Here is a 15,016-nt window from a genome sequence, read left to right as displayed (position 1 = left end):
ACCTGCAAATTATCTTCGCAGTTACGCGTTAATAATGACATGGTTGTTTTGACGAACTCTTCCAAAGTTTGTATTCGTAAAATTACACCAAAATCCGGAAAGCTCTTCAGCTGCCCTTTAAGCCTGAGAGGATTTTTGTACAACTTTGTAACTAATATACCAAACATTAAAAGCAGCTAATTGCTGTGGGGGGAGTGGCTATTGGAGGGGTGGGGTTTGCATCAATAATCGATTTATAATATAATCGTAGCCTCTGAATCGTAATCGAATCGTTTGGTGCCCCAAGATTCCTACCTCCATTAACCATGGTGGCAAAATATTCTCACCTAGCTGTGACCTCGGAGGCCTCGCCCTCATTGTCCTTGTCTTCATCTTTCTGCTCGCCCTTCTGCAGCGGCTGCGAGATGATGTCATCGGTGAAAGAACCAAAGTAGGATTTGATGAACTGAGGAGAAGGCATCGTCCACCCTCGGTTCTAGAACCCAAAGAAAGATTTTACTTTTTTTTTTTGTAGAACAACTTGGACGTTAATAGCAAAAGTACGCACCTCGTGTTTGTCTATAGCCTCATATCCTATCTGGAGGAGCATATTTTCTGCCAGCTTCCTGCTCTCCTGGTTCTGGTAGTCCTCCAGTATAGACACAGCGGAGATATCTGACAGAAGTAACGCAACAACCATTAATGTCGGGCTCGATCAATGTTTGACTAGTTTTACTCACCTTCCAGGCATTTTTTCTTATTGTCCAGTTTCTCATGAGCTTTGGCTCTCTTCAAGAAAGCTTTTATGTAACGTGGGTCGTGCGTTATTGCCTGTGAGCAGTCTTGCACCACCTCAGTCCATTTCATCTATAGTAAAAGGCAACCATTGGTAACAGAAAATTCTCCCATATGCAGCAGAGACACACCAAAGCACTCTTTGCTAATGTACAGTGCCTTGCAAAAGTATTCGGCCCCCTTGAATCTTGCAACCTTTCGCCACATTTCAGGCTTCAAACATAAAGATATGAAATTTAATTTTTTTGTCAAGAATCAACAACAAGTGGGACACAATCGTGAAGTGGAACAACATTTATTGGATAATTTAAACTTTTTTAACAAAGAAAAAACTGAAAAGTGGGGGGTGCAATATTATTCCGCCCCCTTTACTTTCAGTGCAGCAAACTCACTCCAGAAGTTCAGTGAGGATCTCTGAATGATCCAATGTTGTCCTAAATGACCGATGATAATAAATAGAATCCACCTGTGTGTAATCAAGTCTCCGTATAAATGCACCTGCTCTGTGATAGTCTCAGGGTTCTGTTTAAAGTGCAGAGAGCATTATGAAAACCAAGGAACACACCAGGCAGGTCCGAGATACTGTTGTGGAGAAGTTTAAAGCCGGATTTGGATACAAAAAGATTTCCCAAGCTTTAAACATCTTAAGGAGCACTGTGCAAGCCATCATATTGAAATGGAAGGAGCATCAGACCACTGCAAATCTACCAAGACCCGGCCGTCCTTCCAAACTTTCTTCTCAAACAAGGAGAAAACTGATCAGAGATGCAGCCAAGAGGCCCATGATCACTCTGGGTGAACTGCAGAGATCTACAGCTGAGGTGGGAGAGTCTGTCCATAGGACAGCAATCAGTCATACACTGCACAAATCTGGCCTTTATGGAAGAGTGGCAAGGAGAAAGCCATTTCTCAGAGATATCCATAAAAAGTCTGGTTTAAAGTTTGCCATAAGCCACCTGGGAGACACACCAAACATGTGGAAGAAGGTGCTCTGGTCAGATGAAACCAAAATTGAACTTTTTGGCCACAATGCAAAACGATATGTTTGGCGTAAAAGCAACACAGCTCATCACCCTGAACACACCATCCCCACTGACAAACATGGCGGTGGCAGCATCATGGTTTGGGCCTGCTTTTCTTCAGCAGGGACAGGGAAGATCAGGGGTCGGCAACCTATGACACCACTGGCACGCGAAGGGTTAACCAGTCACACGCGAGGGCATGGCAAAAAAAAAAAAAAAAAAAAGCGTGTTATGTTTATTGTCGGTTGTATCTTTATCACTTGCTCAAGCGCCCCATCTTGTGGCCGTTTTATTTATTGGTTCTAAAACAGTAGAAGGAAAATGCAAATAGGAAGTTCTTCAAATGGGATTCAGTGTGTTACATGGCAGCTCCACTCTCACAACTTGAGTGGCATTTGTGTTCTTTAGAGAAACGTCTGTGAGTATTTTGTTGTCAAATTGAGAATTACACTCTTTATATTGTCTTTAGGTTGCATGTTTGAGGGGAAATGTGTTTGATATTTCTAATTAAGAACTACTGAATACAGGCTAATTGTGTTTGCATATATGGAAGGCATTTTTGTTATTTGCAGCATTGTTGCTGATTGCATGTATTTTTTCATTGTTTTAGTTTCATAAAAAAGAAAAGAGACACATAAAGGATTACTGAAAACATCCGGAGTGTGAACCTTTTCATGTTTAGCTGTTTGGATAGCGGAAGCGAGCCCATTTACAATGTGCCTTTTTACTGGAAATTAAGGCATTTTCAGTTGCGCGCCCTGTTATTTAGGGGCTTTACGGGACCGCCCCTCTCACCCACTCTGCCTGTGGCGTTATATGCGAGCAATAATGGATTTTGGGCACACCTCCAGCTCTTCCCCAATTTCTCGACTTCTGCGCTTGTCGGATTTTTTTTCTCTGCGCGTTTAATTCAGCCCACGCTACTAACATGTCACGAAGCCGACCAATCAGAGAGCTGGCGGAAGTACACTGTGTTACCAATTGCACTTTTTGGTAATTGCAACTCTGCACCGGAGGGTGTAGTGGACAGGCGATTAACGTGGCTTGTTGTCGTCGATTCGCCCGGTGCTTACTTCAGAGAGGTGGTGATGTGTATAAAAACACAGTGACACGTTGGATGGTATTTTGCTGGAGACTTTTATTAACAAAACTAAAACCAGCATGGGACACAGCCACTTTTCATGGCGCTCTTCGCATAACTCTCTCTCAACACCTTGCTCCCTGCCTCTCTTTTTCTTACGCTTAACTAGTAAGCTGGTCATACTGTAGGGGACAGCGGCCCCTTGGGGGTGCCGGTAACAACTGGTTGGCTGGTTACTTCCGCTTGCTCTGTGCATTATGCCTCGGGAGCGTTGTGTGTGTGTCGCACAACAAGTGTCAAACGCAACTACGAGACAAAACATGAAATTCATGGAAAACAGGGCCAGGGATCACATTAAGGTAGGCATATTTTGTATTTGTTATATAAAATCTAAAATTGTGCACGGAATTTACTGTTAGTGAAAAAGACAAAGTAGTCGCCTGACTTTGAAGGTTAAAACAGCCCGCTCTGTACTGTGAGAGACCTGCACTGAGAATCACGCTCTTTCCCCTTTTCTTGCTGGGTTGTGTGTGTGTGTGATATGTTTACATAAGATGATGCTCAAGTTTTGATATTTTCTACAATATACTTTTATTTTTTAGTTATTTAATAAAGAAGAATGGTAGTTGTAAGATTTCAACGTATGTTCATGTTGTTTTCTTTGGAGTAAAATTACAGCTCTGTTGGATATAAAAATTCGGATGTGCGTCATTAATCTTGGTGTGGCACACTGATTGACAAGAAAATTTGAAAGTGGCACGCCACACCAAAAAGGTTGCTGACCCCTGGGGAAGATGGTTAAAATTGACGGGAAGATGGATGCAGCCAAATACAGGAACATTCTGGAAGAAAACCTGTTGGTATCTGCACAAGACCTGAGACTGGGACGGAGATTTATCTTCCAACAGGACAATGATCTAAAACATAAAGCCAAATCTACAATGGAATGGTTCAAAAATAAATGTATCCAGGTGTTAGAATGGCCAAGTCAAAGTCCAGACCTGATTCCAATTGAGAATCTGTGGAAAGAGCTGAAGACTGCTGTTCACAAACACTCTCCATCCAACCTCACTGAGCTCGAGCTGTTTTGCAAGGAAGAATGGGCAAGAATGTCAGTCTCTCGATGTGCAAAACTGATAGAAACATACCCCAAGCGACTTGCAGCTGTAATTGGAGCAAAAGGTGGCGCTACAAAGTATTAACGCAAGGGGGCCGAATAATATTGCACGCCCCACTTTTCAGTTTTTTATTTGTTAAAAAAGTTTAAATTATCCAATAAATTTTGTTCCACTTCACGATTGTGTCCCACTTGTTGATTCTTGACAATTTTTTTTATATCTTTATGTTTGAAGCCTGAAATGTGGCAAAAGGTATCAAGGTTCAAGGGGGCCGAATACTTTTGCAAGGCACTGTAGTAGAGTAAGTGCCAACCTGCTGCTCATACGCCGTCGCTCGGTCGTGATAGAACGCCGACAGGTCACTCTTCTGTTCAGTGGGGCAGAGTGCAATGGCTTCTGTGAAACACTGGATGGCGTTCTCGTACTTGGCCGCCTTAAAGTATTTGTTGCCTTTTTTATTTGCAGCTCGGGCACGATATGAAGGACTCTAAAAGGTGAGAAAGCTGTCAATTAGGCCAGTGTTTTTCGACTGGTGTGCCGTGAGAAATTATCCAATATCACTTTTTTTTTTTTTTTATTACGAGGTCAGGCGGAGTTGCAGTAGGGAGGAAGGAGTAGGCAGGAGGTTATCGGTCGTGTGCAGATGAGCGAGGTATTACTCGTGTCACCTTCAAGAACTGCTCGGATTTCTAGCCATCAGCAACCTTGCTGTCTACGACAATGTGGACCCAGCAAGTCTACATCATTTGATTCGGCTCGTCAAGTGTCGAGATATACGAAAGTGTCCTTTCCATTTGATCCATATGTGATGACCGTCAATCCTCCCCCTGTGGTTTATTCCAACACATTGTCAAGTAAGAGTGTGACAATATCTCGATACAGCGATATATCGCGATATTTTGCAACCTGATCGGTTATCGATACGCTCCCGCCAAGCATCGATACTTTTATTTGACATATTGGCCATACAATGGAGTATGGATGCTGTAAACTGCTCAATGTTCGTTGAGCAATTCCTTGGCGGTCCACTAGGGGCGCTCAACAGAGGCGGTGAAGGTAAAGTGCGCACAAGTCGCCTAGAGAAGAAGAGCGGTCCCAAGTGGGTTGAAAAAATAAAAAAGCTTCGTGAGAACGGTGGAGGAAAAAGTGAGAAAAATATTGCTGAAAATCACACATGTGGACACACTTTGGATTTTACACCAACAATAAAGGAAGTAAGGTGAACAAGGACTTTGCTGTATGCAAGAATTGTCTAATAAAATAAGGTTCACTGGCAGCTAGTGACTAATTGGACACCGGATTTCTATGGAGCATCACTTGAGGTAAGAATGTTTTGCAATGTACTAGTAATTGATTTTTTCATTTAAATGTATTATTTTGATTACATATTTGAGAACCACTTTCCATCTAGTTGACTACACAAACTGTTATGACTGCCATTTTGACACAATAAGCTATAAAAACGGTTTGAATAGCTTCCAAGATATATAAGGTGACGTGCATAATAATTTATGTGTCCTACATATTAAAAACAGGTAATTATTGCATTTTTAATTTCTATTCATTCAATTCATATTTTTTTTAATTCACTCAATACTTCCAACACACACAAAAAATCAGAATTTCAACTCAAAAGCTATTGAGTAGCTAATATTTTTTATTTATTTTGTTGTTTTTAAGGTGAGGAAGAATGTAACTGAGTCTGACATCACAAATGCTGAAGCAGATGGTGGAAGTGCTCAAACCAATGCTTTTGACAACAAAGGTCATATACAAAGAAAAGACCCACCAATTTTATCATTGCCCCACGCCAAGCTCAACTGCTGACTGACGCTTACAGCACTGTTAAAAATTTTCAAAAGATTTAAAACTTAAGAAATTAAGGGTGCCATTCATCATGATTTCGCCAAGAAATATCAGTGGTTGTGGTTTGTTTCCTCTATATGTGCAGGTACACAATTATCAGTAGATTTATATTTTACAGCAATGTTGCACTGAAAAGGTGTCACTGTTTAATAAATGACTTAAACAGTATTTTTTTTCTATTTTGAAATATGTTTTTTTCGTTTCAACAGTTGTATCGTAGAATATCATGTATCAAATTTCTGACCAATATATCGACATTTTCTGTATCGCGATATCGTGAGATAATCGTTATCGTGAGCCTTGTATCGCGAATCGTATCGTATCGTGAGGTGCCTTGAGGTTCCCACTCCTATTGTCAAGGACAGCAAGGTAGTCGATTGATAGAAATCCGAGCAGTCCTTGAACGTGACAACAGCAGCTATGCAACAGCGCCATTGTACCAAGCAAGCTTAAACGTCATCTCCAAACGAAACACCCGTCAGTTCAAACTATGGACTGTTTTGTTCGCCTTCGTGAAAACGCAGAGAAACAGGCAGAAAAAAACTTTTTTTGAGAAAAACTACAAAGGTAAGTGACAGAGCCCTAAAAGCCAGTTAGCTTGTTGCTGAATCCAAAAAGACCCACTGTGGCAGGTAGATTAATACTACCTGTCTGCAAAGCCACTGTCAGCGATAGAGGTGTGCAAAATTTCCGATTCTTATATTTGCGATTCGGCCGCGGAAGATTCGAGAACGATTCACAAACATCCAAATTCCGATTATTGAAATATGCAAAGTAAAGCGGAAGTACAACACACTCAGCGCGCCGCGCGTTCTTCGGGGCGCAATGAGGAAGAACGCAGCGAGAGTAGCTAAACATCATGCTTGTCATTACCCGGCCCCTCAGGTAATGCCAATGCTCAACTCACGGCTCCAGCTCAACTCATGCCACGAGATTAAAAAACACAACAACATACCTGACTGCTGCCGAAAAGCTGCTACAAAGTACGTCATCCACATAATGTTACGGTAGATATCAATTATATAGGACGAGATGCATTAGAGATTTGGTAGCGTTGGCAGCACATCTACAAAAAGCTAGATGCGGGCGTTAGTAAACGGATGCCATCTTAAAGCAGTACACTTCCCTGCAAGGCTGTTGTAGCGAACCTTCCAAGCAAACCGAATTAACTTTTTAGCTAAAATACTCCTAAATCGGTAAAATATTGACTTGAATCTATCTTTAAAATAGTTTTAAAACTTTCACATGTCCAAAGTAGACAAAAGGGAAATTGTGGAATAACGGGAGCAATTTTAACAACTTTAACGGTTGATTCACAACATTAAATTAATTGAATGTAGTTTAAAGCTGCTGTTACAGAATGGGGACTGGAGTTTTTTATTTACTGTTATTTTTGTATATTTGTTTACTGCTATATGTTAACTTGATCCTGAAATAGTAGTTTGGTTTAGCCTGAGAGGATTTTTGAACAATTTTGGAACTAATGTACAAAACATTTAATTAAAAAAAAAAAAAAAAAAAAAAAACGGAGGGTGGGGGTGCATCAATAATCGTTTTATAATCGAATCGGAGCCTCTGAATCGTAATCGTAATCGAATCATTAGGTGCCCAAAGATTCCCAGCTCTAGTCAGCGAGATGCTCGGCACTGATTCGGTTGAAGACATTGCTAAAGTTCCCCTGTCTGATTGTTCTAAGCTTTTCGGTCCATGTCTCTTTTGGTAATTGGATATTACAGTGGGTCAAATAAGTATTTAGTCAACCAGTAATTGTGCAAGTTAACCCACTTGAAAATATTAGAGAGGCCTTTAATTGGCAACATGGGTAAACCTCAACCATGAGAGACAGAATGTGGGAAAAAAAACAGAAAATCACATTGTTTGATTTTTAAAGAATTTATTTGCAAATCATGGTGGAGTATTTGGTCAATACCCAAAAGTTCATCTCAATGCTTTGTAATGTACCCTTTGTTGGCAATAACGGAGGCCAAACGTTTTCTGTAACTCTTCGCAAGCTTTTCACACACTGTTGCTGGCATTTTGGCCTATTCCTCCATGCAGATCTCCTCTAGAGCAGTGATGTTTTGGGGCTGTCGTTGGACAACACGTACTTTCAACTCCCTCCACAGAATTTTTATGGGGTTGAGATCTGGAGACTGGCTCGGCCACTCCAGGACCTTGAAATGCTTCTTACGAAGCCACTCCTTTGTTGCCCTGGCTGTGTGTTTGGGATCATTGTCATGCTGAAAGGCCCAGCCACGTCTCATCTTCAATGCCCTTGCTGATGGAAGGAGATTTTCACTCAAAATCTCTTGATACATGGCCCCATTCATTCTTTCCTTTACACCAGGGGTGCCCAACGACCGGGCCGCGGACCGGTACCGGTCTGTAGGGATGGGAATTGATAGGATTTTTACGATTCCGATTCCATTATCGATATTGCTTAACGATTCGATTCTTTATCGATTCTCTTATCAATTCTAATTTGGGGGAATAGAAGAACAAACGTTTTGATTGGCATCGAGTTTGTTTAATCAGAACTCACAACCTTACAAACTCACAACGAAATCAAAAGAGGCCCAAAGCCTCAATGTTAACTGTGGCAATAAGTGGCAAACACACAAGAATGTGTAACATTTTACTGAAACATTTATCTAATAGAAATAAAAAATATTGGTATATATTGGCAGATAGGTTGTTGTTCTGCCTTTGGCAATATGTGTTAAAGCAGGGGTCCCCAAACTTTTTCCAGTGAGGGCCACATAACTTTTCCCTTCTCTGATGAGGGGCTGGGGTCAGTTTGTAACAGAAAAAGTGTGACGATTGCAGAAGTGCATAAATGTAAAAAATTATTGTTTTTCAGAAAGCCACAATCAAATAACCCTTTCTGGATTCTTCACGAAATGAAAGTAAATAAAATAAAAATAAAAATATAATAATAATTATTAATAATAAAAACACTATTAATTAAATAGATAATAACCAAATAACCCTCTCTGAATTCTTCAAGGAAAAAGGCCAGGAAATAAATAACACGATTGAGAAAGAAAAAAAAAATCAAAATGGCCGGACCAAATGTGGAGGCGGGCCGTATTTGGGCCGCGGGCCGCAGTTTGGGCACCCGAAGAAATGCCGCATCCAAGCGAGTGAGCGAGCGAAGTGAGAGAGGGGAAACACTTCAACGAGCCTACGTTCTTTGTTAATGTTAATATCTACAGAGGCAACGCCTGTATGTATCATCTTTTGTGTTGTTGTTGTTGTGTTTCCACTCACGATCGGACACTTAAATCCAGTTGTGTAGTGGTTTGAACGATGTGCTAATGCTAGCGAACGAATGCTAACCATACTGTTATTAGCAGCTAATCATCGCTGATTTACGTTGATGCAAACCTGTTTGTTATTGGGGACGAAATTGATTTGTTTCATTTCTATTCTTAGTTTTCGGACACTTAAATCCAGTTGTGTAGTGGTTTGAACGATGTGCTAATGCTAGCGAACGAATGCTAGCCATACTGTTATTAGCAGCTAATCATCGCTGATTTACGTTGATGCAAACCTGTTTGTTATTGGGGACGAAATTGATTTGTTTCATTTCTATTCTTAGTTTCACTCTTCAAGTGATGGTTGAATAAAGTCAGCAAATTATACCAACATCGTCATTTGGGAGTTTAGCTAGCTGTATAGCCAGAACTGAGCTTTAGCCTCTCTGTGAGGACAGCGCAGTCGTATTCCCTCCCGATGCAGTTACCTCCACCTTGCAATGACTGCAAGTCGCTTTGTTGTAATTTTTTCTCGTGAAGTGAAGACACACTTTCGAGCGTTTGAACCTACGTGCTGTCATTGTTCTGTTTATGGCTGCAATGCTCGTGCTTACCCGTCGTAACCTTTCATTTTCACACTTTCCTGGTGAAGTGTAGTCAAATTTTGGAGCGAGTGGTTCTTGGCGCCATGCTAGTTTGATGCGTCTGGACAACAAGACACGTCACGACGCAATACGCGTCTTTAGGAATCGTTAAAGGGATTGTTAAGGCTTTTTCATTGTGATGTCGAGGCCTCGAAACACTCTGAACCGGTTCCGAATTGGAATCGGATTTCGATTCCCATCCCTACCGGTCCGTGGCGCATTTGGTACCGGACCACGTAGAAATGATAAATAATTTATTGACGACTGCATTCTGGCCAATTGACTTTGGCCTGTGCTGCTTAACACACCAATATCCCTGTCCACTCTAGATATACAACTACAGGATAGGAGGTCGTCATAGAAATGCATTGATTGGGCTGGTAGCACTAAATCTTGTTTTGTATATCTATGTGCGCTTGGCCTCGATAATAACGTATGACGTAGGTCGTCGCCAATCACATTTCTTCCCGGAAATAATTAGCCCCCACACTAGAATGACTGAAAAACAGACATTTTTGGACAGAATTTTTACTGGGAAAAGGGAACCTGACAAGCCAGAAGATGTGCCTACAACCTCGAAGAAAACAAAATTTATGCTACCTCCCAATCACTAAAGACCCACGAACTGCGAAAGAGTGGATTCGTGACCCGTCTGTGAATAAACCGAGTGATTCGAGCATGTCTGTGCAACAGGAATATGAAAGACAACAACTCTACCAAAGTTCTGGATTAAAGTCATTTCGGAATATCCTGACATCGCTAGGAGCGCACTGAAAACTGTGCTACAATTTCCAACATTGTATATTTGTGATGCTAGCTTCTCTCACTCTCCCATCACGGGACCATCTCGTCTCAACGAAACAAACTCAGGCCTCCCACTGATTCAGCGGGTGAGTTGTATTTTTTCCCTGCACTTAACACGACGTGGCTAAAAACAAATGTTATTTTATATTTGCTGTATTTTTCTGCCGCACATTGCCAGTGTTCTGACACATTTGGCATGCGCGTTACGTTAAAAATGACCGCGAATGCAGCGATTCCAAAGTACACACTACAAACTTTCTTTAAAGAAATACTAGCTTACGTTTGCCATGTTAGGTGCACACAAAACCTGTACGCAGCTCTCTCACTTAACGACTTCGCCGTGTCTTTAAGCATTAATTTACGCCATTTCCGTGTTGCACATGTATTGCCCCTTTCCCACTGAAACTAGTGGGTCAAGGCGTGTTTTTTCCAAGCCGATGGAACCCACTAGCAATTGGCATTTGGCACCTTTCCCATTGACAAAAAATGTCTAACCCCCCACCCCTCCTCAGTCGTGCGTAAGGTTATGTGACGTCACCACGGTAAGATGCGCGTCGACAAGTGCGACCGAATTCATTCAGTTCAAGGAAGTAAACAATGCAGAGCAACATTGAAGCCTCCTTTCCGTTTGTGTTCTGTTTTTATGCTTTTTACGGCCCTCAAAATGGTCGAAATGCAGCAAAGGATCAACACTTTGCTTGCGCTGAGGCAACGTAGGCGACGTGAATTTTGGTTACTACGGTTGTGGTGCGTGTTAAATGGGAGGCGACTGGCACGTTGTTACGACGAATCACGTAAGAGCCTACGTCACCACGTAGATCAGGGTGTTGACTGTTGACTCAAGGTTTTACTTTCACACTGCATGACGATCAGAGCCGAGGTGATTTTAACGCAGGTCGCTTGGCGGGTTGATTGACACGGGTCGAGGCGGGTCGCTGAACCTTTCCCACTGCCACCAAAAGCCGATTGTTAGTGGGTTGACATGGGTTTTTTGGCCAGTGGGAAAGGGGTATATGTTTAGGATGTAAATAGTTTTTTAGCACCATTGGATAACATTGCGAGTCCAACTGAATATACAGTGGCTTGCAAAAGTATTCGGCCCCCTTTAACCTTGCAACCTTTCGCCACATTTCAGGCTTCAAACATAAAGATATAAAATTTTAGTCAAGAATCAACAACAAGTGGGACACAATCGTGAAGTGGAACAAAATTTATTGGATAATTTAAACTTTTTTAACAAATAAAAAACTGAAAAGTGGGGCGTGCAATATTATTCGGCCCCCTTGCGTTAATACTTTGTAGCGCCACCTTTTGCTCCAATTACAGCTGCAAGTCGCTTGGGGTATGTTTCTATCAGTTTTGCACATCGAGAGACTGACATTCTTGCCCATTCTTCCTTGCAAAACAGCTCGAGCTCACTGAGGTTGGATGGAGAGTTTTTGTGAACAGCAGTCTTCAGCTCTTTCTACAGATTCTCGATTGGATTCAGGTCTGGACTTTGACTTGGCCATTCTAACACCTGGATAGGTTTATTTTTGAACCATTCCATTGTAAATTTGGCTTTATGTTTTGGATCATTGTCCTGTTGGAAGATAAATCTCCGTCCCAGTCTCAGGTCTTGTGCCGATACCAACAGGTTTTCTTCCAGAATCCATCTTCCCGTCAATTTTAACCATCTTCCCTGTCCCTGCTGAAGAAAAGCAGGCCCAAACCATGATGCTGCCACCACCATGTTTGACAGTGGGGATGGTGTGTTCAGGGTGATGAGCTGTGTTGCTTTTACGCCAAACATATCGTTTTGCATTGTGGCCAAAAAGTTCAATTTTGGTTTCATCTTACCAGAGCACCTTCTTCCACATGTTTGGTGTGTCTCCCAGGTGGCTTGTAGCAAACTTTAAACGAGACTTTTTATGGATATCTTTGAGAAATGGCTTACTTCTTGCCACTCTTCCATAAAGGCCAGATTTGTGCAGTATACGACTGATTGTTGTCCTATGGACAGACTCTCCCGCCTCAGCTGTAGATCTCTGCAGTTCATCCACAGTGATCATGGGCCTCTTGGCTGCATCTCTGATCAGTTTTCTCCTTGTTTGAGAAGAAAGTTTGGAAAGACGGCCGGGTCTTGGTAGATTTGCAGTGGTCTGATGTTCCTTCCATTTCAGTATGATGGCTTGCACAGTGCTCCTTGAGATGTTTAAAGCTTGGGAAATCTTTTTGTATCCAAATCCGACTTTAAACTTCTCCACAACAGTATCTCGGACCTGCGTGGTGTGTGCCTTGGTTTTCATAATGCTCTCTGCACTTTAAACAGAACCCTGAGACTATCACAGAGCAGGTGCATTTATACGGAGACTTGATTACACACAGGTGGATTCTATTTATCATCATCGGTCATTTAGGACAACATTGGATCATTCAGAGATCCTCACTGAACTTCTGGAGTGAGTTTGCTGCACTGAAAGTAAAGGGGCCGAATAATATTGCACGCCCCACTTTTCAGTTTTTTATTTGTTAAAAAAGTTTAAATTATCCAATACATGTTGTTCCACTTCACGATTGTGTCCCACTTGTTGATTCTTGACAAAAAAAATAAATTTCATATCTTTATGTTTGAAGCCTGAAATGTGGAGAAAGGTTGCAAGATTCAAGGGGGCCGAATACTTTTGCAAGGCACTGTATTTTTTTCACTATTTTGACCAGAACATGTACAAGTCTAAAGGCCAAAAATGCCTATGACTATACCTGCAGTTTACGTTGAATCATCAAACATAAAACTATCTATTCAAATTTTTTTTTGCGTTGAATGTTCATCCTAACATGTTGATTAAATATCATGAAGGTTCAAAACGGTTCATTGACCATGTTTGGTTGTCAATAGTACATCAATATTACAAATTCGACAAAACTTTTTGGGCTGTTTTTGTCTTTTTGGTTCCAAAATGTTGATTTATAATTGGTCACTGACGAAAACAACAGTCTGGACATGAAATTCAAGGGGTCCTGAAAAAAGGAACCAAACCAGGCCACTGTGAACTATTGTTTCTTTAAAATATAAAGGCAACATCAAAGTCATGCAAAATCAGACAAAACATGTAGCATCAGTCCTACCATGCGATTCCATAGATACACGGCTCCCACCCCGAGCACTATGGGCGCGCCGACCAGCAGAGCTAGCTGCCAACGGGGGATGCCGGTGCCCCACTGCGGCTCGACTGGCTTGGAGGCAGTCATGATGATTAACCCTAGTGCAGCTAGCTGGGTAGCTAGTCAGCAGTACTGGGCCAGTCGTCTTCTTTATCGCGTGTGCAGCGTACGCCGTGAGGAACTCTGGGATATGAGCTGATGGTATATGGAGGTAGATATGGGACAAAAAGATTTGTTCTCATATATAAAATATTCGTGTTCTTATATAAATATTCATACTCATATTTACGGATTCGTGTTCATAATTACGCCTTTGTATCTGTAAACACAAAATTCTGACGTCGGATTTTTTGTGGGTATGTAAATACAACTCTTTTCGACTACGAATCTTGTTTTTTTTTCATTAAAACATACAATTTTGCAAACGAAAACGGGCTTACACATTTGCAACATCCTTACAAGAAAACCACAAATAACACTCCATCGTAATATATGAATTCCTACTTGTTTGCCATGTTTGTATTCATACACCCACACGACACCACACAACATACACACACACTTGATCACAGGGCTTTACAAAAAATATTAACTTTCTCAAACAATGATCCCAAATTGAGAGCTTTTTGCTGATTGATCAACTCCAGAGATCTATACCATAGAAGAAACTCATTTATCCAATGTTCAAAACAAGGTTTTGTTTTCAAGTACCTGCATTTGTGAATGAAGAATTTTCCAAGTTTTACAATCACATTAATAACATAAACCAAGTCTCTATTTTTGCCGGACACACCAAACTTGATAGACTCCAGTGTCCACGTTGAAAGATCAATTTGTTTGGACTGAAGCCTGCTCCGCATGTCCTTCCAGAACAATTGCACTAGTACACATTGAAAAAACATGGTCAATATCCTCAATCTCATTTTCACAAAACACACAACAATTTGTCTGAAAATTAAATTTGAGTCTCCAAAAGTTGTTAGTGGGATAAATTGCATTTAGGATCTTAAATTGTACTTCATTACATTTTGCGCGGAATCAGAAAAGACATTTTGTCCTGAAGAGCTTAATCCAGTGAAGGGCTACTCTCCCTTAAAACATGTTTTGTTTTCTCCTTAAGATAACTGTTGTTGGGATTTGGTCTAAACAAATAAAAGTTGATTTGATTTTATTGACTTCGAACACATCCATAACTGAACAATATGGACATGCAGGTGACATTCTTGTTCCAGCTTTTGTTGAGTGAGGACGCATCCTCCTGTACTTTCCCCCGAGCAACTTAGAAAAGCTGATAAGCGCTCAGGGC

General features: G+C 41.2%; 1 protein-coding gene across 5 annotated transcripts in view; it reads right to left on the bottom strand.

Moving 5' to 3' along the window:
• Positions 1-15,016, bottom strand: part of LOC130912993 (mitochondrial import receptor subunit TOM70-like) — an 87,967-nt gene that overhangs the window by 34,817 nt on the left and 38,134 nt on the right. For 3 of the 5 annotated variants that reach the window (XM_057831222.1, XM_057831223.1, XM_057831221.1), the window contains 4 exons: positions 4,309-4,482; positions 720-846; positions 548-654; positions 327-475 (listed from right to left, as the gene is read on the bottom strand). In XM_057831222.1, the coding sequence (XP_057687205.1) occupies positions 327-475; positions 548-654; positions 720-846 (383 nt within the window). In that variant the 5' untranslated portion in view covers positions 4,309-4,482. Of the gene's footprint in view, positions 1-326; positions 476-547; positions 655-719; positions 847-4,308; positions 4,483-13,674; positions 13,900-15,016 lie in introns of those variants that run through there. The other 2 variants (XM_057831220.1, XM_057831219.1) reach the window with 2 other exon arrangements.

This window comes from Corythoichthys intestinalis, chromosome 3 (genome assembly GCF_030265065.1).
Source record: "Corythoichthys intestinalis isolate RoL2023-P3 chromosome 3, ASM3026506v1, whole genome shotgun sequence".
Classification (NCBI taxonomy): domain Eukaryota; kingdom Metazoa; phylum Chordata; class Actinopteri; order Syngnathiformes; family Syngnathidae; genus Corythoichthys; species Corythoichthys intestinalis.
The sequence above is the reverse complement of the archived record's forward strand: the minus strand, read 5'-3'. Positions and strand labels throughout refer to the sequence as shown.